Source organism: Hippocampus zosterae, chromosome 17 (genome assembly GCF_025434085.1).
Source record: "Hippocampus zosterae strain Florida chromosome 17, ASM2543408v3, whole genome shotgun sequence".
NCBI classification, from domain to species: domain Eukaryota; kingdom Metazoa; phylum Chordata; class Actinopteri; order Syngnathiformes; family Syngnathidae; genus Hippocampus; species Hippocampus zosterae.
The window spans coordinates 7,329,623-7,354,666 of NC_067467.1; the positions used below are offsets into that span (position 1 = coordinate 7,329,623).

General features: G+C 45.5%; 1 protein-coding gene across 2 annotated transcripts; it reads right to left on the minus strand.

Moving 5' to 3' along the window:
- Window positions 1-1,678: 1,678 nt before the first annotated feature.
- On the minus strand, window positions 1,679-24,558 carry brd4 (bromodomain containing 4). Of its 2 annotated transcripts, none has more exons than XM_052048400.1 (19): window positions 24,438-24,558; window positions 12,440-12,848; window positions 11,434-11,571; window positions 11,199-11,334; window positions 10,769-11,109; window positions 9,811-10,194; window positions 9,609-9,737; window positions 8,854-9,084; window positions 8,534-8,760; window positions 8,126-8,451; window positions 7,955-8,050; window positions 7,505-7,876; window positions 6,275-7,090; window positions 6,093-6,199; window positions 5,447-5,597; window positions 5,235-5,365; window positions 4,899-5,104; window positions 3,646-3,922; window positions 1,679-3,290 (listed from the first exon to the last, which is right to left on the minus strand). In XM_052048400.1, exons 2-19 carry the CDS (start codon window positions 12,710-12,712, stop codon window positions 3,222-3,224), a joined length of 4,410 nt encoding a protein of 1,469 aa, XP_051904360.1. In that variant the 5' UTR covers window positions 12,713-12,848; window positions 24,438-24,558; the 3' UTR covers window positions 1,679-3,221. The 2 variants fall into 2 exon arrangements, with proteins under 2 accessions (XP_051904360.1, XP_051904359.1); XM_052048399.1 differs by lacking the exon at window positions 24,438-24,558 and adding an exon at window positions 18,393-19,240.
- Between the last annotated feature and the right edge of the window lie 486 nt (window positions 24,559-25,044).

Genomic DNA, 25,044 nt, shown 5'->3' on the forward strand with positions numbered 1-25,044 from the left:
ATCCTTAATATACATGAGACCATAAATATATTTTTGATGCCGTTTAAAAATGGCGATACTTTTTTTTCTACTGCATTTTTTGGGGAGATTTTTTTTTTTTTTTTAGTTTGACCTATAAAATCTTGCACATTGCGGGTTTTACCATGCATTGTAATTTATAGCGATGCCTTTACAGAAGAGAAAAATCCACCTGCTGATGAAGCTACCCCTAAAAGGTCAGAATTGACATTTTTCTTGTTTTGACGTGCTATATAAATAGAGCTAAATTTACTACTGCAACGTCACTTCCGGCAAATATCCGGGTGGCAAGAGTGGACTATTCTTGTTTATCTACTTGTATTTTCAACAGCTGACCAGGTCAAGCTCCATCCCGTATTTCTGTCATAGCATAACATTTAATTGGAAATTAACTGCATGTTAAAATGCTCTTCTCCAGGGAACATTAGTACAGTAGTTGGCCATCTGTGTTGCATTCAATGTCTCCAGACGCTTGAATATTCACAGTTTTAAAGGGCACCTGAACGCCTCAAACGAACTCAGCGTTCCAGATGGTCGTCCCGACGCAACAGTAAGCTAACTTGTGATTTTAAATGTGTTATTTCATCACATTTCGATGCTCATATCCGCCAAAAATATCGTCAAAATTAAGTTAAGATAACTTTTACCTCATTTTCTTGTGTGCGGACACGGAATACGTCATAATATTGAAGACTACAAACGTGTTATTTGAACGAGAAGCTTATGTACCGAAAAATACCTTTGGATCATAAAGCTCGCTTATGTTATCGATAGTATTCTGTCCTTTTATGATATGCGTTGATTAAATGTGATAAATTACCATCTTACAGTGTGAAAAATAAATTGATGGAAAACCTTTTTTCCATGGTGTGCAATCAGAACACCTGCGAGTACTCGAGTAATAATTAGCTGCAAAATGTATTGTGGATTGAAATACTTAATAGAAAATGTGGCGGAATAAATAACAATCTGTCTTGAATGCAAAACAAAGACAATGGTTTTATATTATGTACTTAAATGACATGTTTTTTCCCCAACACAAATTATACGAAGATGAAACGTGTGACACCACTAGTTGTACTTTGGCTTCCTCTAGTGTTAAAGGGAAGAATTACTGTCAAAGAAAGTACCTGCATCTAATCTGTTGCAATTAATCTGGAACATCTGCCTTTAGGTACAATTTTAACTTTTGTGTAAACTACAATTTAAGTGAAGAATAACTCAATTGCCGTTTTATTTTCCTGTATTGAAGTATAAGCTGTACTGGTTCATCAAGGACAAATACAAGATGGATTTTTTTTTATTGTATTCTATAAAAGAGATGAGTTTACTCAATGATCAGAAGAGACTGACTCAAGAGATCTCGATAGACCACTCACATAATAGCAAAACAATAAATTGAGGACATTGTTTGTGAAGAACCCACCCCTCAAAAAAAAAAGCTGAACGTATGTAACAAAATAAAATACCTGAATAAAGCAAACTCTTAGGCTGAGTCGGCACATTCTCCATAGAACACATGGCACGACAGTTATTGTGTGAAAAGGAGAGCAAGCGAATAAGAAAAGCCAAGGAGTTCAGTTGTTTGTCCTTTCAAAGCCAGATGTGATATATTCTTCCACGGTGGACTTCATGGGAAATAAAAAAAGGTGACTTAAGCAAAAAAAAAAAAAAAAAGTTCTCCCGAAGTACTCTTTTACTCTTTATTCTCTTCAATAGAAAAAAAATCAAACACAATCGCGCAGCCATTCGAATGTACACAAACGCACACAAGCAGGATCCTAAGCCAAATGCGTCGTGGCTGAGACTAAAACGAGAGCGCTTGTTTCGAAGTCCAGCTAAAACCACATTTAAAATCCCCAATGTTAGGTCAAATATAAAACATTGTTTTATTCTGTTTTTGTCTTCCTTTCATACACAAACTCATTCATAAACAAACAAAAATAATGACATTCCCGTTGACCCCTCCCGTTCAGAATATTACACTCTAGCGCCACCCCCACTGAGTGTAACATAAGCCAAAAGGAGAATTGCATTACAATAATGACAATAATAATAATAATAATAATAATAATACAGGCACTGGAGAAAAACAAACACCAGGAGAGACATTGTCTCAAAGAAGTCACATCCACTAACAGGAACTAAATATGAACTCCTATTCGTCTTTTTTTTCTTCTTTTTTTTTTAACCTTGTAAAATGGAGGATGTGTCAGACTGAATCCAGTAGTGGGACTGCCGATATGGAGTACAAGGATAGCGGTGTGAGTTTTTTGCTCTGTAGTGAAATCATCATAATAGTAATAATAATAACACCACCATTTAATCACTGAAGCTCCGCAACATTAACCTCTGCGTCCTGCCAGGGATTTCAAAATACGACTTCAATCGTCTGATATTTAAATACTTGCTGGAGCTGTGATAATGCATATATACCTGTATATATTTTTTTTATTTTAAGTAGCTACCTTATGACAAGGTGAGGACAGAGCATTAAAAGGTTGTTTGGTATAGAGATATGTGTGCGTTTGTGTATGCACGTTTGTGTGGAGTGTGTCGGTAAAGAAAGGTCAAAATAAAAGCTCCTAAATAAAAGAGTTATTGTGGGATAAGAAAATACTTCTTTACAGTAGATACTAAGAGGATGACTGCTCCTACATGACGTAGTTTGTATTAAATGTCATTTTTCAAAGCGCGTGTGTGTACGTGTGTGTGTGTGTGTGTGCAGGCCATTGAACCTCATGGTCTAAAAGAGAGATGTGTAAGGCAAAGTGTACCTTCTCTATTGAGAAATAATAATGATTTACAGTGTGGAATCCTCCCCCCCTCCACCCCCCAAAGACCATGTCTTGCATTCACATATAACAAACAATTAAAAAAAAAAAGAGCAAGTCTTGTTCTCTTCACTTCCAGAAACAAGCGCGCTCCAGTCTTGTGTCAGTAAATAATCAGAGCTTTTGAGTTCAAATTATTGTTGGTGTGACGCCGCCCTCCACATCCTGCTAGAAGGGGAGACGAAAAGGCAAAGAGTGCCGGCGTGGCGTCCGGTTGGTGACGATGATGTGGCCTTCGCTTTGTCGTCGTCCTTAAAAAGTCGCTTTTTCACTCGTTTTGTGTTTGCGTTGGGGAGGGGAGCTTTTTTTTTTCTTTTTGTTTTTTTTTTTTGCAGCTAGTTTCTTCCACTACTTGTCTTTGTTGCCTCCTCAGAAGATGTTCTCCTCAAAGATCGCCATTAAGTCACTTTGGAAATTCATATCAATCGTTGCTGCCATCTGAAGAGACAAAAAGAAAAAAAATAATTCATTCTGTGGATAAAAATGAGGATGTCATAATCGTGAAATTGTTTTAACACTGCAAAGAAATTTTGAAATGTTATGAGAATAAAGAGAGAGAAATTTAGTTGCTCTAAGAGACTTGTCCTAAAACTACAACACCAATTTAGTCACGTAACAAGATCCAAATCTGAAAATTAAAAAAAAAAAGTTGCTAACTTAGAATAATAAAGTAACTTTATGACAAGAAAAAAAAAGTTTCAATCATAAAGTCGTAATATAAGAAAAAGTATTTGGGGGAGAATAAGTTCCCCAAAATGAAGAAAAAAAAAACGCCAAGACAATGTTTCCTTACCACTTCTCGTCGCCTCCTCTCTTGCTCTCTTCGGCGCGCCAACTCCCTCTGCTGGTCGAGCGGGCTGTGTACGGCGGCGGGCTGAGGCGGTGTGGGGGGCTGCGGGGGTGGCTGCTGCTGCTGCTGGGGCTGCTGCGGGGGTGTTTGGATCACAGCTGGCTGAGGCTCGGGCTGCTGTGCGGGCACTTGCATGTGCTGCTGCTGCTGCTCCAGACGCCGGCGCGGTTCCTCGTGCACCCTCCTGCTTGTCTCCAGCACGTCGTCGTCATCCCGACCTCTGCAACATTTCCCCGTCACAATTCAGTCTTAGACAAACGTAGTATTTATGAGACATAACATTTCAATTCAATGTCGAAATCATTTCGAACAAAGACCTTTCTGTCCATCTGTGGCACATGATGATTTACTAATGTGTCAAACGCCCGCAGTGTGGCGCTAATAGCAAGCAAGAATTATTCAATGTCAGATTTTTTTTTTAAATATGCCTCGAGTGTCCGTGACTGGTTACGGCATGCTTCACGAGTACCCAATACTTTAAAAAATAAATAAAATAGTCCTGATACTAATACCTGTCATCGGTACTCGCCCATCCCAGGGGTTGAAGGTTTATATGTTATACGTTTAAAGTGTGTCAAAGTAGTAAACTATATTTTAAATAAATTTTTAAAAGGCTAAATATAGTGCATTTTGACTTATCACTGTCATCGTGTCTTTAAAAAAATTATTTTGGATAATCGTCTTTTAACCCTTTCAGGGACAGCGGTCACTATCAAGTTATTGGTGCACGGAAGGGTTAAACGCATAGCGTACAAAGACAGTACAGTCCGCATTTGTTTCAAATGGTTGCCTTAAAAAAAAAATCAACCGTCCATTTTCCATATTTTTATATGAATATTAAAAATATAAATTCAGAATAATTAAATTTGTATTACAGGCTCATCCATTAAAAATGTACTAATTTGAAAGCTCAAAGTCAGGCAAAAACAACCTTGAATCCCCTGAATACGTGGTTGATAGTTCAATTGGCCACTAGAGGGTGCTCATATCATCTTTGTCTCTCAATGTGAAGCCAGAATGACCATGAGGTCTTTTTTTGGAGTCGTCTGTGGGTTTATTTTAACCCCTCTTCGGATAAAAGCTATACCCGATTTTTTAATGTCTCTAAAGGAGACTGTTCCTTCCTAACAGAAAATGGTCAGAGCGATCCTAAACGCTTTCCAAAGACTTCATGCGCTTGTCCTATGGGTACTTGCCGCAGTTTATCCTGCTCTCTGCGCATGCGGTCTTTTTCCGCCTGCTCGGCTTGCGCCTTCAAGGCCTTCTCCCGCTCCTCCTTCTCGCGGGCCGCCCGGCGAAACTGCTCGAAGCTGTCGCTCGAGGACTTGACGGCGGACATCGGCGTCGACGTGGACTTCTGAGCCAAGCTGGCCCACGAGCCCATGTTCTTCAGTTTCACATCCTGACGGAAGAAGGCAAAGATTTAGTTTCGACCATTTCAGAAGGTTTGCAGGGTTGGATTGAAAAGGTCGATTGTTTTCAAGGGTGGGCGGAAATTAAAAATAGCTTAAATGATGCGATGGGTTTGGTACCTTTTTGGGTGCGGCGGGTGCCTTGGACTCTTGCTTGAACTTCTCCTTGTCTGGCGCGGGGGGTGGCGGCGGTGGTCCGCTCGGCTCAGAGGAGCGGATGACGGGCCGAGAGCTGTCCATGGACTTCACATCTGAGCAACATGAGCAGGCCCTCACTCAATAATTGACCGTCGTTTTGAAGGAAAGGAGGGGGCGGGGTTAGCAAGTCTTACTCTGTTGGCCGAGGCCTTGCTGAGTGGGCTTGCTGTCGGGATGCTTGTGATGCTCGGGCCTGATGGCGTTGTTGAAAGGCTCTCCTCTCATCACCGGTGAGGGGGGAAGTTTGTCCTCTTTGAGCACTCCTTGATTGCCGGGGACCCTTTGCTGCATGACAAGCACAACAGCCATTGTCACCAGTTGACCCGAAGTTTCACCCTTTTCGGGGACAACGGTCACTACAGTGGACAGCTTGCCATGTTATCAGGTTGTCAGGGTGCATGAAAAGGTTAAACAAGCAGGGCAGAGTAGTCGTCGTGGAAAACCGGTGCTCAAGTAAGAGGGCTTTTATTTTTGAAGACGACTCAAGTAAACTTAAAAGTCATCCACCAAACAACTCTAAAGTAGACAAGTAGACAAAACGCCTTTTTTTTGCATAAGCCTAAACTATAAAAACGAAATATTTGTGTACATTCAATCTGATATTTTGTATTGTAATAGATTAATTTATTGTCCATTTTTAAAAAAATGCACGGGTGGAGGACCTCGTACTATTGAGGGTACAAAAAAAAATCTTAAAAATGTTCAGCCCTATCTTTTCACCTAGGTATATTCAATTCCATTCTACATGACAAATTTGTCATCGTCACAAGCCATGCTCACCTTTTTGGACTGCATATTGTGAGGCGGAGACTGGTGAGACACGGGAGGGTACTGAGGAAGTTGCGGGGAATGCATCATGAGAGGGGATGGGTTATCCCTCATGTGACCTGTCCACAAAAAAAAAAGATGAACACCTCAAAACGGTGTGTTGACATTGGCTTGCTTGCCGCCGCCGCACTCACCTGCGATGAAAAGGTCAGGCTTGGGCGGCGGCCGCGGGGACAACTGCTCCGGGGGCTGTATGATCTGCTGTGCTTTGTTGCTGGGCATGGCCACCTTGTGTGAAGGCCCCTGAGACTGACCGATGAGCGTGGCAACCTGCTGGTAACTCAGCTGCTGCTGTTGCTGCTGCTGCTGCTGAGCCTGCGGCTGACTGTGCGGCAGGTGGCGGCTCTGGTGGAGGGACATCTGTTGGGACGGGGCTTGATGCGGCGGGGCTACCGGAGCCGGCGCCTGAAGCGGAAGCTGGGCCGTAGGCAGCGTGGCTTGGGAGGAGAGTTGAGGTTGGCCCTGGACAGACTGCAGCAGAGATGACTGTCCTGCTTGCTGCTGCTGCTGACGAGATTGCGCCTGCAGCGACTGCATGGACTGCTGGGGCTGACGGCCTTGTTGGAACTGTTGCAGGTACAGTTGCACTTGGTTAAGGGGCGTGGAGGAGGCCGACTCTTCGTCGTCCTCCAGCAGAATCTGGGGAGGCTGGGAAGACAGCAAGCCCTGAGGGGTGAGTGTTGGTGGGGAGAGGGGCCTCTGGTGCATGGTCTGAGGGGGATGAAGGATCTGCGGGGGCAGCTGATGCGGCGGAGGTGCTGACTGGGGCAGGAGAGGCGGATGTTGCTGCAATGTGGGCTGCTGCTGCTGCTGCAAAGTCGGCTGCTGCTGCTGCTGCAACGCTGGCTGCTGCTGAGGGGGTGCGGGCTGGTGCTGGGAAAGTTTGGGATGAAGAGGCGCCGCCTTGTGACTCGGTCGAGATGGCTGCTGAGGCATGGAACTGTGCAAGGCTACACGACAAGAAACAAAAGAGACTGTCAATATGCAGGGGGGTTTTCCCCAAAGAATTTCTGAAGGTGCCCCTTGTCTCATGTGGTCTTATGAGCTGTCACGTGACAAATAGAATGTCAAACCCCGTGCAGTTACGAGAAGTATTAGTCTACTATTTGTTACATTTTAGCCATTCAAGAAGGGGGCTCGGGGGTAGTGACTGGTATCCGTAACTAGTATCAGCAGTCTTTGAAACGATTCGAAATATTCAAATAGGGACAGTATCGGGTCGATGCCGATACCTGATATCAGTACTCGCCCACCCCCATCATATAATATAGTTTGAACTCATTCACTCCCAGAGACGTTTTTAAACGTCTTTTCAGACTTGGTCTAGAATTGGCTGCTACTGAATGAGTTAAACAAAAGCCTACCTGGAGAGGGGAGTATTGGATGTTGGGTGAGGAAGGGGTGCGTCTCAGGGGACACCTGCCCGGCGGTGTTGGCGCTGAGCTGAGGCGGCGCTGGGGATGAAGCGTTTCCCGTATGGTGGGAAAGATGCATAAGGGGCTGGCTGAATGACGGCAAGGACTCAAAGCTGTTCTCCAGCATCTGGGAAGACTCCAGAGCGGTTACGGGAGGAGGCATATACTCCACGGGAGGGGCCTGATGCTGCTTCATCTGAGGCTGAAACGCCGCGGCTTGCGGATGAAGCACAGGCTGAGCGGGGGTAGTCTGTAGATGTGAATGCGTCTTCTTCCCCTCCTTCGCAGATTGAGCCTTCTTCTTTTGCGGTTTGACCATCCCTGAAAAATAAAATGGGGACATTCTGTTCAAGATTTGTTGACCCAAAGGAATTTGGCCAACCTTAGAGGGCGACGAACCCGGAGCCTCGGTTTCACTCTCGGAACTGGAGCCGCTGCTGTCCGAAGAAGATCCGGTCTTTTTGGTGGAAACCATGGCCTCCAGAGACTTCTCGGCTGCAAAACAATAGGGTGTCACTCTCCACATCAAAACGCCGCCCTGTGATGAAATGCGAAAAAACAAAAGCGGACCTCCACCCTTCTTTTTCTTGCGAAGGCACGTGGACACGTAGCGCTCCAGCTCTCGCAGAGTGGAAGGCTTGAGCGTTTCAAAGTCAATCTCAATCTCGTCGGGGTTGGAGTTCTTGAGCGAGGGCTCTCGCGACTGGATGATGTGGACCACGCGGCCCAGTTTGTCACCGGGAAGCTTATTGATGTCCAGGCTGAGTTGTCTCTTCTCCTCGTACGTCATGGGCTTGCACTTTTCCGACAAAGCCGAAGAACCCGCCAGGTCTTCTTCCAGGCAGAGAACGGGCGGGAGGTTGGGGGGCTGGTTGTTTTTCGTGGCCTCTTTTTTACTAAACATACAACAAAGAGACATCAGCCTAATGAAGAGAACGGCCCTAAAGAAGTGAGAACTCTGTAAAGAAAAGGCCCCACCTGGATTTCTTCTTGGGTAGCTCTTTGTTGTTATTTGTACTGTTCTTGGTCCTTTTCGACAGCTGGGAAACGGGTGCGGCATCCTGGATCTCGTCAACCAGGCTGGGGATGCCACCTTTCTTCTTGTGTTTGTCTTTCTTCTTCTCCTTCTTTTCCTTCTCTTTTCTCTTTGGTTTGCTGGCTTGAGGCTGGGAAAGGGCAGCCAGCTGCTCGTGGACAGCCTTCAGCTGCACCGAGAAAAGGAACCACCTTCTTACCGCCAACAAAGACGACGATAGTATCTTCACAGAAAAGCCTAAGTTGACTCATCTCACACCGACCTGTTCCTGGAGCTCGGCCAGCCGCTGAGCTCGCTCCTCCTCCGAGTCGTCGGTTGAAGACTCGGACTCTGAGGAGGAGTCGCTGGAACTGTCGGAAGAGGAGGCGACGCGGCCCATCGGAGGCTGGGGTTTCACCGGGGCAGGGTGGTGGAGTGGGGGAGCTGGGACGGAGGCGAGGGGCTTGGACTCTGGTTCGTCTGGCATCTTGGCAAAGCGCATCTCAAACACATCCTATCAAATGTGGAGAAAACAAAAAGGTATAAATCAGTCGACTTCTCACAGGAGTGCTTAAAAATGTTTTTTAAAATAAATCGCAGGGGATTTAAGCCGTTACTCAAAAATCTGTGCTGTTAAAGCAGTCGCAGTCAAAAGTTGTAACGGGTAATTTAAAAAATAAAATAAAATAGCATTCATATCAAAGAATAAAACAAAGTAGCGTTTAGAACCATCCCAAATAGCCGCCGAAGAAATAATTCAATTGAAACTGGTTCCAAGAAATATTTAACTCATTCACTCCCAAAGACGTATTTAGATGTCTTTTCAGACGCCACACATTGAATCCCGGCTCCTCATTTGATATCGACTGTGGGTCTAAAAGGATCTCAAAATGGCATTTTCAGACCCTTTTCAAGCACAGTCAATATAAAACGAGGAGCCGGGATTCAATGCGTGGCGTCTGAAAAGACATCTAAATACGTCTTTGGGAGTGAATGAGTTTTAATAACACGGACACACCTTTCACAAAAAACGTTTACCTGCAACCTGCGTGCCATCGCCACCACCTCGTGGTCAGGCGGATTATATTTATAGCAGTTGGAAAACATTAACCGGACATCGGCAGCAAATTCCTGGGGATCCCGGTATTGTCTGTTCTCCAGCTTTGCCTATGCATGACAAAAACGACAAAAATCAAGGAAATGAATGACTTTGATTGTCGTATTGCAGCGCTATGCACACCTTAATGGTGCTTAGGTCCATGGGATGTTTGATGATGTCGTGATAATCGTGCAGCCCGAGCGCAGCCACATCGACGGGTTTGTAGAAGGGCCAGGCATACATCGTGTGTTTCTTGGACAGCATTTCTCTGACCAGACTCAAACAGTAGCCCAGTTGGTCTTGCGGGACGGGGCTGTGGCTACTACTGGGCCCGCTCATGCCCGTTCCCATCACCACTTGATGCTGCGAGTCCGGCGCCTCTTTCTTGACCATTTTGGCGGGGCGGCTGCTCTCCCGCCGAGGCAGCGTCTTCCCCGACTTGGATTCGGCTGGGGAGGACTCGCTGAGCTGGTCGTTGGCTGTGGGTGTTGTAGTGTCCGCTTTTCTTTTCTGGCTCTTTCTTTGCTGGGAAAACAACAAGAAAAGGAGGACGGAGAATAAACGACAACCATACAGTGTTCCCTCCCCTACTCAAACACCTGTCACCTTACCACCTTACACTTGTCATTTTTTAATTTTACTGTCGCATAATGAAAACACAATTGACAGCAAAGCAGTAAAAAGTCAATGTGTGCATAAAATAATGAACATCTAAGCGGTCTGATCCCAATTTGAGATATCCACACACGTTTTCGTCCTCCTGCTAGGAGGCAGTGTTGCCGTCCGTCTCTGTTACTCATTCACTCCCAAAGACGTTTTTAAACGTCTTTCAGACTTGCTCTAGAATTGGCTGGTACTGAATGAGTTTTAAACAGCGTAGTCATGTCCCTTTTTTTCATTATCTGATAGTTGATCATTAAGTGTTCATAATCTGCTCCATTTTTAGTATTTTACCATCCAATAATCTTAGCTGCGTTATGAGTTCAAATATGTTCGAAATTTGTCCAGACCCTGCTGTTGCAAGACATATTGATGTCGGCGAGATGAAGCCATTGAATGAAGTTAATGATTTCCACTCCACGTCGAATCGCCCACTCACTTTGGTCATGGCGATCGGGTTTTGCAGCATGGGGGCGGTGCTCTGGATGGATGCCGGCGGGAGGGAGGTCTGAACGGGGGGAGGCACAGAGGTCATCATGGGAACTTGAAGAGTGCAATCCAATTGGCCCAAAGAGTAGGGCGCTCCTCGCTGTGCCGCGTGGCCCGGTAACGTCGGGGGAACGTGGGACGGGAGGGCCTGCATTAAAGGCTGAGGAGGTAGTGAAGGCGGGCCCTGTGCCGGTCCTCTGGTCTGAGGTGCTGTCGAGAGGCTTGACAGACCTCGCGTTTGAGGGGTTGTGGAGGAAGGGTCGATGATGGCACCCGGTTTCAAGCCGAGACCTGGACGACGGAGAGAGAGAAGAGTTCACGCCAAAACAAAAGCGAAACGACAACCCGCGATCGTGAGATGGACTTGAAAGAAACATTACCGGCGTCTCTGCGACCTCGGCCCCGGCCCTTCCCTGTCATGACCGCAATCTCAATTTCTTCCTGAGGCATGTCGGCGACCTTTTGGAGGAAAGCCTTCTCTAGCGCCTTAGCCATTAAGACTATGTCATCCGAAGGCTGCGGTGACAGACAATCATGGAACAAATTTGAAGTCTCGTCAGCATCTCCACTTGTATTGGATTCTTCACCTAATCGTCAATAGCGCCACTGCAGTACCTTATTGTACATGTAGCAGTTGGTAAACATCTTGTTGAAGTCTTGGATACATTCTTGGGCATTCCAGTAGTAGCTGTTTTCAAGCCTTTTCTTGATTGTTCCCATGTCCATGGGGTTTTTAATTATTGTGTAGTAGTCCTGCACAACGAATCGGTACAATCAAATTGCGCAGAAGTCGAGGAGAGAAACCTCACAGTGGACGTTCCTCTGTCAACTCTGTCACCCGGGATGAGCAGAAGCAGATGACACACGCGTGCCTTATGACATCATCGCTGCAGAAAAGTCATCAAAAGGTGTTTTGAGCATGGCTGAAGTGATGACTTAAGTCGGTCAAAGTTGAAACATTTTCCATCTAGAGGAAGGCAAACTAGTGTCGAATAATCCCCGCCGCTATTCGCCAGGGACAGGCCGTTATAATTGTTGTGGCGACACCGGCCTTACGTGAACCCGAAAAGTAACTGCTTAAAGACGCTTAGGTTTGCAAAAAAAAAACCAAATGGCGCTGGAAATGTGCACATGTACACAGCCATTGGGCGAAGATCCCCTGACTTGATTTGAATTCGATGGCATTTGACACGGCACGACTCAGACTTGGTCTTAGTCTTGCCGTTTGGTGCTTTCTACCGTCTTTGTTGTTAACTTGTTGTTTTATTGTTGTATATATGATATTTGCTCCTTATCAAGTGTCAAGTACAACTTTATTGACAAATGTGCGGTATGCATGAAATTTCCTCCCTCTTAAACAGACAACAAGAGGAGCCGCTGCGGGTGCCCGCCAGCACTTTGTATACGGCGATGGTTGTTTTAAAGTGCTCTATAAATACAGTTGAGTAACTTCCACTCACAACACTAGGTTGTCTCGCAATACTTCACTCACTCACTTTGACATACTTCCTTGACACCAATTATGGTATGACTCTCCGATTTAGACAGGGCTTTGGCATCGTATTGTGTCATCTTTTGGGCTTTTTCGAAGGAGCGCAAAAGAGAAAAGGACATGACTTACAGGAAGATTGAGTTTGATTGAATCCACCGGTGAATGGAAGGGCCAGGCAAACTGGTGTTTCCACAGGGACTTCACCACCACCTTGAGCAGGTACTGCAGCTGGTTGGTCTGGCGCTTGGGCCTGTCAAGGTTGATGTATTCCGGGGGTGGGGGGTTGCCAACCGTCTGGGGCTGCCCTTGGCTGCCGCCGCCGCTGCTGCTGCTACTGCTGCCGCCCGACATCTGCGCAGCGTCCAGGCCGTCCCCCATCCTGACTGGGTTGGGCATGGGCATGGGCCCGGGCCCCGCTGCAGGCGCTGGAGCGAGGGCAGGGGGAGCGCTGTTGGCAGTGCACCAGTTCAATCTTGGCCCCGGCACAGACTCCACTGACAGAGCACCGCTGATCCCATTGCACTCCTCGCTGGACTCTCTAGGTTGGGGGGGGTGGAGAAAACACACCAGATGTTCATGTTTGACACCGAGCGGCATTTTCAGTTTGATGTTAACCTTTAGCGCAGTCGGCAACAAATGTAATCCAGCGGCCTCAAGTAGAGAAGAGCCTTTATAAGCCTTCGTCACTGTATCAAGCGAGAACAACAGTCGCTCCCTGACTTTTTTTTTTTTTTAAATAACTGTCGCATACCAGACCATGGATTATAGAATTGTGACACATAATACAATGCATGTACGCAGTCATTATTGACCAAGCCTTGGGGAAGCTTGATAGAAGTCAAAAGTTAAATCATCAAGCAAAGCCAATTGAGCAACGCCAGAGCGGTGAACAGTGACGTACGACAGTAGACCCACCGACGTTACCGCGGAACACATCGTCACGACGAAGGCTTTCACTTGAAAGAGAACAGGGAAGGATTTTGTGCAACACATGACCACCGCTTATTGGCCTCCTTGGGGCATTCAAACAAACACACAGTCGAGAATCTGACTAAACTTGAGGTCACCATGTGACAGCAACATGAAAATGGCGACTGCGCGTCCCAACAGGTTTTCGGCTCCAAAAGCGGCTTTCGCAATTTTTTAATGCCGTATCAACAATCTCGCCAAACATATTCTAAGTCCGCTTGAGAGACATGTTTCAGATAATGGTATATATTATATGTCTTTCGATAGAAAAAGAAGTTAGTAATGCGTGATTGTGGACAAAAAAATAAAATAAAAAGTGCCTCGCCGGACCTGTTCGGCTTAGATTTTTGTTTCTTATTTCATGGCTCCAGTGACGCCAACCGGATATCAGCATAAGGCCAACTAAGGGGACGTGCACCAAGTCGTACACACATCAGAGACTAACCAAACCACATACCTGAGGTAAATCAAAACTTCCGCAAATGCCCAGAGGTGCAAAACCCATTGAACAGGGAGAAAAGAGGCTGACGGCAGCAAGTAGAGTAATGCGGAGCTCACATGCAATTCAAAGGTCACTGTGGGTCAAACATAACGCGAGGTAATGTGTTTGTAGTTGTCACCTTGGTTTCGGTCGTAATGAGCCTGCTCGAACGTAAAATGTAATGTCAGTGATATATAATGTAATTGGGGAGCTAAAGGGAGTAAGTGTAGTTTCATTGGACAGGAGCAAAGTGGCTACATTCGAGTGATAGCCACCTATCAAGGGTGGGAAACCTTACGTAAGCAGAGAACAAGTGAACAAAGGTGGCGCGAGTGTGCAAAGAACAGCTATAGGGCAGAGGGCAAAGGACAAGGTGAGCAATGCTCTTCATCGTATTTAGATTGCAACGCCGGTCGTCCCGCAGGGCGTCCTCTTGTCGTCTTGGAAAATGTGTCTCATGTTCCCTTTGGGACAGCAGACCCCTCACGATGGTGGAAAACGTCTTACAGTGGTTGTGATACAACCTCCACGAGGACAAAGCAAAAAATAAAATAAAAATACAAAAAAAAATGATGCCACGACACCAGTTGCCAAGCGTGCCAAACTCTTATCATCCTAATAATAATATTGTCAGATGGTACTCAGCCGCTCATTAACAGCAACAGGCGGGCCTCGCTTGCCGCAACAGTCTTTCACAAACCGGGTAAAAAAAAAAATGAAAAAGAATCCAACTTGCGGAACTGCAATAAATGTGCGAGTACCAACTTACACCTCCTGCAAGATTACCGGCTTCTGTTGCCGGCACAGATCCAGACGAGCTCAGTTCAAAACAAAAATGGCTGACAGTTTTTCCACATTGGCACCCTTCACTGGCACGCTTCTATTTATATGAATGGGATCGGATAGTATCGGTGGTGTGTGGCGCAACTTAATACGAAGCTCGGGTTCCACTCGTCAAGTCTGTGACGCGCATATTTGTGTTACTTATGCCCAACATAACTGATCACACAAGTTATGGAAATACAGCGGCGGCATGCTTCATCAAAGAGTCTCTGATCGCTCAGCCCCTGCGCCCAAAAAGGCCGGCAACGACCAGTGGCGGGAATACCCGTAGCCGAGTGCAGACTGCATCTGTGCGCCATTGTGGGAATGAGTCACTCAAACAAAATGTTCCTGCCCCCCACCACCAACGTTTTGGAGTATTCACGATCGTTTTAGTTTGAAATTGCAGCGATCTCTATTTCAAGTTTGGATGAACTTTGAAAATAGTTTGTATGACTGCAAGCGCGTTGACAAATAAATGTGGGCGTCGCCCCATGTATTTAATTTATTAGCGTTTGGAATGACTCGTGTGAAAAAAAAAGCGGTTGGCAGATCCACGGCTAGAGCGAGTTTTAATTTGCTCTCCAGCCTGTTAGTTTGCCCCCCCCCCCTAAAAAAAACCCACACCGATAGGGAGGGAATCCAAACAGGAAATGCTGGCTGGCTTTTTATTGGGAATTACCTTCCGGTATAATTTAAACAAAATAGACTGTAAACAGTGATTAGTAAGACAAACTGACAAACTTCCACCAGGCAGTAAAGTCGCCTCTGGACAACACTTGAGGCCGTTTTGCTTACATTATGTCAAGAAACCCCAAATGTTGGCCTACGGACAAGTAGTTCTTGGCCAAGTCGTCACACTCGCGGCCACGTCCAAGTGTCGAATTGGAAGTCAAACATGCCTGACATATTTGGAATTAGAAAATGTCGTTCCAAGAAAAAAAAAAAGCAGGCGATAAAGACGTGGTGTCTACATCGTTCATACGAAAACAAATGATGGGAATTTTTTAATGACCTAACTGGTGGCCCAAGATGAATATTTGGTGACCATTTTAATAACCCTTTCATGCCCCCTGTAACCTGATAACATGGTGATCCATCCACTGTCGTAACCGCTGTCCACGAAAGGACACCTTAACTCATTCAGTACCAGCCATTTCTGGGCCAAGTCTGAAAAGACGTTTTAAAACGTCTTTGGGAGTGAATGAGTTTTAATGGGCTCACGTTTTTCAATTTTACAATACATTTTGAGACTGTGTGTGCGTATGTGTGTAAGCGAGCCAGCCAAGGCTGACGACCAACCCTCGCCCGTGAGGTTATTGATCCAATCACTTACATGCATCAACCCACTCACGGTTCTAACTGTATCCAAGGTTCAAAGTTCATCCTACAGAAGTCAAAAAGATTAAAAAACAAACTAAAGATTCATGTATCCGTGTTTCCGTGTCACTTCGACATCCGCAGGTGAGCCGGCCGGAGTCTATTCCAGCTGATTTTGGGCAAAAGGTTGAAAAAAAATGTCAAATAGCCAGCACAAGCAGAGGGAAAAATATTCCGACGCACCTGTTTCATTCAAAATAACCGGCGTGGATTCATTTTGGTTTCGCCGTACCGCAGGTTCCATGTGCACAATATTGCACTATTTCGCCAATATGATGCGCGAGTAAAAACTCGTCTCGGTGAGCCGACGGGCCAGAGCAAGAACAAGTTGGCATGTGAGACGAATCAAGTGAGGGCAATGAAAAGCTCCGCTTCCTGCTACTCGCATGTCCTACATTGCCCCCTAAAAAAAACCTCTGGAAGACCAGTTGACCTTTGACCTGGACATACATCACCGCAGACTGCTGTGGAATGTTGAAAAGAGCGGAAGGGGCTTTAGTTCCTGGGGTGAATGGGGGTGGTGTGGACATTTCACACCAGGAAATGTCCTCTTGTGTTTGGGCCTCGCGGCAACTGTATAGGGAAGAGCATCACAGCAAGATGTCTCCGGCATCTCCCATGAAAGTCTCAATGAATCATTCATGGAGGGGAGGATTGGGTCAAGCTCAGGTAAAGATGTCGGAGAGCAGTTTCCCTCTTCCGAGTATCCGAATCGCGCTTGGGCGAAAAGTAAAAATGGTTAAATAATTAATCGCGCCCAAGTGAGACGCACCCGTTCGTTCCAGCTGATTCACAAAAGCCATTTTCCACTTTGCGACGATTGACGTCAAAGCGTGAGCACAGAAGGCGCGCCGGCCTCTTTTATTGATGTACGCTGATAAAGAAAATGATTATTGATCTCGGTGACAGATCAGGCCTTCAAATGCTTGAATGTTACTCGCGTGTCTTGCTAACCAAACATCGGGAAGTATAACATTGCCCAGTAGAGCTGGAATTTTATACCCCCCACCGTGTTTCTGTTCTGTATAAATCCGGAACGAGTGGCGAGAACAAAATTGACGTGGCGTATTTAGGCCTTCTCGGGTTTGTATCGGAGTCGTATCGGAGGTAGGTGACAGGAGCCGACGCTGAATTCCGCCCTATTCATTTCAAAGTGTTTATCGCGGCCTACGAGTGCTTCAACGTGTCACGCATCAGCAATTATCCGAGAGGATAAACCGGATAACTGCAGTTGTTTGTTTACGTTGTTTACACGGGAAGATTACAGTATCTCGGGCCACTTTGTAACTAACATCTTTGCTTGTTGTTTAAGTGCTCTTAACATTTCTTTAAGGCTACAAAGTGGCAATTTTGGCATGCCCCCCACCCCTGGCAAAAGAGGCAAATGGGCGGAGCTTCTCAATCATTCCTTAAATAGGTCAATGAGAGGAATACAGGTGGGGTCATTATGAGGATTGGATTAGCGGACATGTGTGATTAATCACCGGAATGTCGATCAAGCGCCTGCGGTGATGCGATCAGCGCCGGCGTCGGTGACCGTCTCGATTGACGACCGACTTCAAATCATAAGAAATTATGCAAAAAAAATCGCGGTGTGACCACCCATTGCATGTGGAAGGATTGAGACCACCAGTGCCGCTATTATTCCTTCCTCTCTTTTTTTTAGCAATGTAACATTTGCTCCTATTCCTATTTTTTGTATTGCAAATGACAGCCCTCTCTTTGTACCACAAAAACAAGTTTCCTCAACAAACAGCTACGATCAATCAAAGATCAAGAAGCTTTTATTTCCCCCCCCCAAAAGCTCAAAACGCTTCGGCGCGCAAGAAGACCACAACTGGATGATGTCCAATCATCCAAAATAAAGACTTCTATTTGAAGCATCTACATGAGTCAGTACATTAAATGACTCAAACAGGCTAACCGTGACTCAAATAAGATACCGAAAGAAAATGAAGACTCTTTCACGCTTCAACTTCCAGCTGGCCGCGATATGCAAGCCAAAGTTCCATGAATCACACACACACAACCCCCTTCTTCCTCCGTCAGCCCCCTTCCCCCATACCCCCACCCTCCCTCTCACCAGGAGGCTAGTTCATGGCTTCTGGCAAAAAATAAAATGTGGACAACAATAACTGTCCTCAACATGAGACTGCAACAAACAACTAGGGAAGGAGGGGAAGAAAATGTCGATGCACACGATCAATGGCTCGCCACATGACAGTCCCAAGAGCCATGACTCCAGGCTGTTCCGAATGTTGCCTTGTCCTTAGCACATCAACACGCATTGCGCAGAACTGATTTATTATTATTATGATTATTAGTTTCATTTGTTCACCCCAAAAAATAGTAATTAAAAAAAAAAAGATAGTGTGCTTAAAAATAAATAACTTCTTTGGAAAAAAAAGTTTTGCGCTCAACAAAAATTACCTTTTCACAGACACCGAATGTGCAATCTTTTCCAGGAGGGCATCCAGTTTTTGGAAATCCAGCAAATCGTTGGACTTGGCATGCATCTTGTAATCCATTTACAAAGACTCCGACGGCACGGAAAGATCTGATCCACAATCCCGAAAGAAAGGTAAGAAAAAAAAACAATTGGGAAAGTTGGTTTTTTTTTTGTTTCCCTTTCCTGTCATCCAGAACACCCCAGATTTAAGCCCGGGGCTCTGGTGCCTATCTGAAAATCCCGCAAAACATGATGAGTAAACCCATTGCGTAGTCCGAGTGGAGTTTTGGGGTGGAGAGGCGGGGGTCTGTTCCGGGAAAAAAAAATTAGGCCGGGAGACGGGAAGAGCTGGTTCGGGAGCGGAGGAGAGGCCACGGAAGCCAGCGGCCGGCAGGCAGGCTGTGCTAGCTGTGTGAACCGGTCTTCTCTCTACCCCATCCCCCTCTCAGTAGTACAACGGCCCAGTTGCCAAAGGCTCTCCGCTCCATTGTGTCCTCTTCGGGGCCTCCCCAACTTCAATGAAAAAAGCAGCAGTGAGCGTGGAGGCACGCAAGTCCCGGGCCTTGAGGGGACCCCGGAGACTCCGGGAAGGAGGACTTTTATTCCCCCTCGCGTGCTCTCTCTCTCTCGCGCAGGCAGACCAGCGTGCAGTTTCTCAACAGGAAAAAATGGCTCTGCTGCTTCCTCATTCACCAGAGCCTCGGCCCACACACGCACACACACACCCCTCCCTTCCTCTGGCTGCCATACATGCTTGTTCGTTCCACCCCTCCCCTGTCTCCCCATCAATAGCTTGAGGTTCTTGCTCGCTCGCTCCCTCCCTCTCTCTCTCTCTCTCTCTCTCCCCTACTCCTACACCTTCAACACGCCACCCCTTCCTGCCTTTGCTGCTGTCCGCTTCATCAACACCCCCCCCCGCTTCTAGGGGTGATTCTTTTCTCCCCAAACCACTTAAAGGAGACACATACCCGCACTTCAGCCACATGAAGCAACGTGGATGGAAATATCAAAGTCAAAGCCAACTTGCCCCCGCCCCCTATTTTTGACAGATGCGCGTACGTGACAAGTCAGGTATTCAAACACAACCGCAATTAGGATCAGAGCAGAGAGGGAGGCGTAAACGACAACGGAATTAAACGAATTCCGTGTGAAAAGAGAGAACGAGAGCAGCAATTGAAGAAATGGATGCGTTTGTGCAAAGTTTACCCACACTGGAGTGGAGACGAGAAATGCAGAGGTTGGGAAAGTATTCGGCCCCGACCCATCTGGAATGTTTGAGGCCGATGCCAATTTTGGGCAGAAAAAAAATACAGATTACAGATGAATCGGCCGATTAATTAAAATATATCATGCATAAAATATTCCTCCCATGCATTTCAATGGGTGTAAACTATCTGCGGATTTTTACCTCTTGTCAGGCTGTTCTTGTCTATCTTGAATAATTAATCAAACTAGCGTTACTTGTGTACAGCTGCAGTCAATGGTTAGAGTACAGAAAAGGTCAAAACAATCATCAAACATCGGCCATTTGGCCAATTGTTTCGGCCACTGTTTGAAGGTCCACAATCCACCAATTATTTTGGACTCAGGCCGAGAGAGCTAACGTGAATCTCAACGCGACGAACCGGCGCCGGCGGAATACTTTTGACAGAATGCGACATCTCGTTTTGTGGTGCAACTGTGACACACAAACACACACACACACACACAACATTGGGTGTGGAACATCTGCGGGTATCAAGCCGACGACATTCTTATTTGTATACAACAACACCAGCGCTGAATGTCATTAAATGACGTTCGCGATTCGGACAGATATTCATAAAGTGCAACAAAAACCTATTCAGTGACAAGTCATTGTGTTGTGAAAACATTTTAAAAAGCGTTTGTTGGATTCACCTGCCGCTTTAAGAGGGGCGGGGCTCACACTGACAGGTGACCATTCGCGCGACGTATAAAAAGCTGCATTTCGTTTCGTGAGTGAATACACTCGCTTCGTCGTCGGCATTGCCCAATGGTAAGCTACGTGTGTGTCCGCTTTCCTTGACCAGATATGTAAAGTTACCTTTTAGACTCGATCATGATCGGTTGCTTTGTTTGTCTGCTTTGCATTGTGTCATTTGTGTTTTATGTTCGCCGCATGGCTATGCAATCACAGTCCGTTACCGTTCGCAATCTGCAATTTAAACAGTGGTGTCTTTATTTAGCTCATTTTTGCTCGTTTTGCATAGTTGTCATGTTTGTCCGGCTCAACTTTGATGTTTAAACGAAGTCAATTGCGGGGCAGCTGGGGTTAATCATGCCGGCGCTCCACTTCCGGGTTGGACCTATGGAACTTGTAGTTTTTTTTTCTCTCGATTCGACTTGATATGTTTGTGTTGTATGGTTTCTTATGTTTAGAATAATGACACACAGTGAAATCATGGTTGATTAAATTATTTGTTAAACGTATTGTTAAATAAAGGTATTAAGTGTCAATTATATATATATAGATATATTTACATTGTGATGCAGAAAGATAGATGTATTCATTTTTTACTGCATTTATGTGTGCTTTAGGTTATGACCTGCTTCTGATAGTACTGCTATTACAACTACTTCTGCAGCAAAGTGCTCCAATAAATGATCAAAAAAAGTACAGAACGAGTGATCCTTCCATGCTGACTGACGATCCCTATTCAGAGGGCCGTGAAAAACAGAATTAACTGAACAGCGTTACTGACTGCAGGTAAACGTCGTCGGTGACTTTCATGAAACTGATACCCACTCAATATATCCTTTGGGAATTATCATCACCAGGCAGAGACTCCGGCCACATTGTCTACTGAGAGAGGTGAATGATCACAATCCGCAATGTCTGACGTTCCCAACGAAACATTGGCGTTAGCTCGACACCGAGAGCGTTTACTTGACAGAGCACGTGCTATGTCGTACACACGACTGCCAGAGACAATACAGCAGCTGCCACAGCGACAAAGCTCCAGCCTATTGCTATGCGGGGGAAGCCCGAAACTGACGGCCGTGTAACAGGAAAGGAGGGTGGGGTTGAATTGCATTTTCAAGAAATGCTAAGAGAGGAGAAGGGGTTTCATGTGGACCAAATGGAGAGGGGGGGGGGGGGGGGTTAGCTAAGCGGCAGATGAAACACAGTGCCGGATAATGAGAATGAGCCAGGAAGCGTGAGAGCGCCTGCCATTAATCATACGAGTATTGTGGAAGACAAACCTATTGGGGACTCTTGCTTTAAAAAAAAAAAGAGAAAATTTGGTCTTGCCTATCTATCTATACCAGTCATGTGAAACTAGGGGGTGTGACTTGTGGAAGCTGGTCAGGAACGGGGTGGATTTTGTTACTTCATTCAGATTCCACAAACGCAAGATTAATCCGAATACTTTTGTTTCGACTACTGGGGCTTCATCGACCATATTACTGTGAAGATTTATTTTTTGGACTTGACTACCCCTTTAAAGAATAAAACATTTTTTAGGTACATTTTAACTATTGCAATAATATCAATACAATATCACAATATTTAACAGGGATATCGCATGCTTTTCCCCATTGCGCGCTCACGTAAAGCCTGGACTGGATTTGGTTGGTCAGCTCATTTGTTCCCAGACCGAACTGTCTGTTTCATCTAGAGGTCACTCATAACTAGGCCAAAAATGTTCCCATGGCAACTGGAGAGTAGAACCAAAAACGGCATCATAACAGAGAGGTGGTGGTGGTGGTGGTGGGGGGGGCATGAGGCTAAGAAAAGCGCATTCTTGAGCACACAAAACGATTTAAACCAAAGGCATCCTTTGAAAACTGCTCATAAATGCCGTTTGGAAAATCTTAGGAGGGTTTTCCAGGTAACTTGCCAAACTAAACAATCAAGTCAATTATTGACAAGCCGTCATTTCCAGGAATTCAATTCATTGTTTGGTATCATGAAAATCATTTTCATTCGTCCTTAAACCGTATGTTGTTCCCCTGAATTACATAGATTCATTGTGTTATTTGTTTGTCGCGTGCCAAATGTCCGTCCACCCGTCCATTTTCAAAAGTGCTTGTCCTCATTCGGGTCACGGGTGAGCTTGAGTCTATCTCAGCTGACTTTGAGCATGAGTCAGGGTGCAACCTGGACTGGTTGGCAGCTGATCACAGGGCTTGTTTGGACAAGCAATGAGTAACACTCACATACACGTCTAGGGACATTTTAGTCTTTTAAGCTGGCTGTCCATTTTGCTGTGACACGAAGCATTATAGTCCAGTGATGGCAGCACGCGTTTCACTTCAAACTCCCGTGTTAAGTGACCAATTTGGAAGATAAGATGTCAAAAACACGTGGTTTAGTGATGAGTCCAAGTCAAGCTTTAAAAGTTAATGTCGACTAATTGGTTTAACCTCTACATAGTCAGCGCCATAAATAATAAGACATGGATACAAACACCACCATTACGGATTTAAAATGAAACAAACAAGATGTGTTTTCAATACAGATCTCAGCTTTAAGGGCATTTACACCGAAACATGTGAACGCTCGTCAGTGCAGGAATTACAACAGTTTGTATTAGTGCGTCACGCTTCCATTCATCGCAATGCTCTGCCAGGAGTCTACTTCATTTGTTACTTGTTTTTGGGGGAATTTTCCTTTCAGTTTCGTCATCAAGTGAAATGCATAACCAGTCAGATTAATGTCAGTTAGCTAACATTGCTACTGCACAATAAATAATACAGTTGGCTTACTTTTGCAGTGTGGTTCAGGTCTATGTGAATCTGCACTGAAGCATCTGACTTAATATCAGCCAATAAACACTGAAACATTTCACAATTTATCCTGTTGATTTTTGTCAGCAGTCATATAAACGGCAAATGCAAGGGAATCTCTTCCATTAGCAGCAACACATGCCAACCCGGCCATGGAACAGTTGAGCAGTCAGTTATAAACCATATAAAACTGTTATAATTCTTACACCGTAAATAGCCTCAAATTAAAGCCTAGAGTATTCAGTTCAAGAACATCGTGTGCGTTTGTTCATTTCAAATCCATTGTGGTGTGTTTACATCCAAAATTGTGATAATTGTGTCGCACCCTAATAATTTATGAACCTGCCTGTACCATCACATTGCAATTTTTGCGTGTCGCGCTATTACACCAACGGTCGAACGTGATAAAGTACTGTACGTGCGTAAAATTCAAAGAATCGCTGTTTCTAAGAATAGAGCACCGACAGTCTGCCATGTAACGGGCCTGGGCACCGGAGATCTGCTCGCACACAACACAAGTAGACTCAAAAGCGATTGGCGTCGTCCATTATGTTTTGCCCAACGCATAAAGTGCAAGAGTCATGACTGGAAGTGATTCAATCTGTGGGTAACGGATGAGCAGTTGGCATTGTCGGGCAGCCTGGACCCTAAACATTAGGCCATGGGGTTATGGATTAGAAGCAGTTTCGTAACGGACGTCCGAACAACACCAAGTGAAACCAGGCTTGCTAACCGCGCACAAAGGCGCAGACGATCCACAATCCCGACCGTTGCACAGATGACATTGAGACCCCCAATTGTCGTCATTTTCCTCGATGGCTCTGTTCAGAGCAAACAGCCTCAGTGCGAGTGTGCGCCATCATCACCGTGACGGCGTCGCCGTCTCCCAAAACACAAGACAGTCGACGAGCCAAGTAGCCCGAGGCGCCGAGATCGGTGTTCGAAACGGCGTTTGGGGGGCTACAGGCGGTCCAATGGAGGTTAACGGTGTTTAATACGTGTATGGGGTATCAGACGGACACATCAGTCAAGTGCGATTATTGTGTCTTTTTGTAGACAAGTGCAAGCTAGCGTTTGGCTAATAAGCTAGCCTTAGCCAGCCGGAGCAGGCCCGCCGTGCAAGTCAACGCTCGCAACGGGCGCCGGCTATCAACATTCCCCCTCCCAGTTTAAGGCTTTTTACGCCGCCGTCGCCGTGTTTCACAATGCTCACTGGCACAGATGACGGACACGACACGATCGATAGAATTCGAGGTGGAAACAATGGCGATTACCTGGTTTTATCAGGTTGCCAGGGCGCGCGGGTTCTTTCTCTCCGAGGATCATGAACACCTCTCCTTGTCGATGACGTCACGCGTAGGTCTTTTCGTCGGGGACGTAATGAGCGTGCCAGTCGACTGCAAGTTGAACGGGGTCACGTTTGACGTGCAAGTGAAACGAAATCAAGGACGGATATTTTGGCAAACTGATAGTTTGCGGGCATTTATTGGAAATGTTCTCCGTAGGAAACATTGTATGTGTAAATTTAATAAACAAATGGATTCATCTGAAATTAGTGAAACAGGCAGAAAAAATGCTGAATTTCTGTAATTATTTAGTTTATCTGATCACAACATTACCTTTTCTATTTTTTAAATTGTATTTACATGACAGGAATATATATCAGCAATCCAATACCAGTAATCATTTAATTATTCCTGTGCCATTCTGACGTCTCATTCGATAAAATAAAGCCTGTTGGCCAATACTGATCAATATTAACACAAAACCTCCATATACCTGTACAAAATATATAATTTTTTTGTTTCGTTTTTAAAAACCATTCACAATAAACAGGGTTTACCTCAAACATCTGGTTTGTAGCGTCCTTTAGTGGACATA

Bases quoted from the DNA above. Each gene is read 5' to 3' on its own strand.
- brd4 (XM_052048399.1), bottom strand. From the start codon at position 18,490: ATGGATTACAAGATGCATGCCAAGTCCAACGATTTGCTGGATTTCCAA. The intron at 11,110-11,198 runs GTAATGTTTCTT...TCCGTCGTCCAG, and splicing joins CCGAGGTCGCAGAGACGCCG to GTCTCGGCTTGAAACCGGGT. The intron at 8,051-8,125 runs GTCCGCTTTTGT...ATTGTTTTGCAG, and splicing joins CAAGAAAAAGAAGGGTGGAG to CCGAGAAGTCTCTGGAGGCC.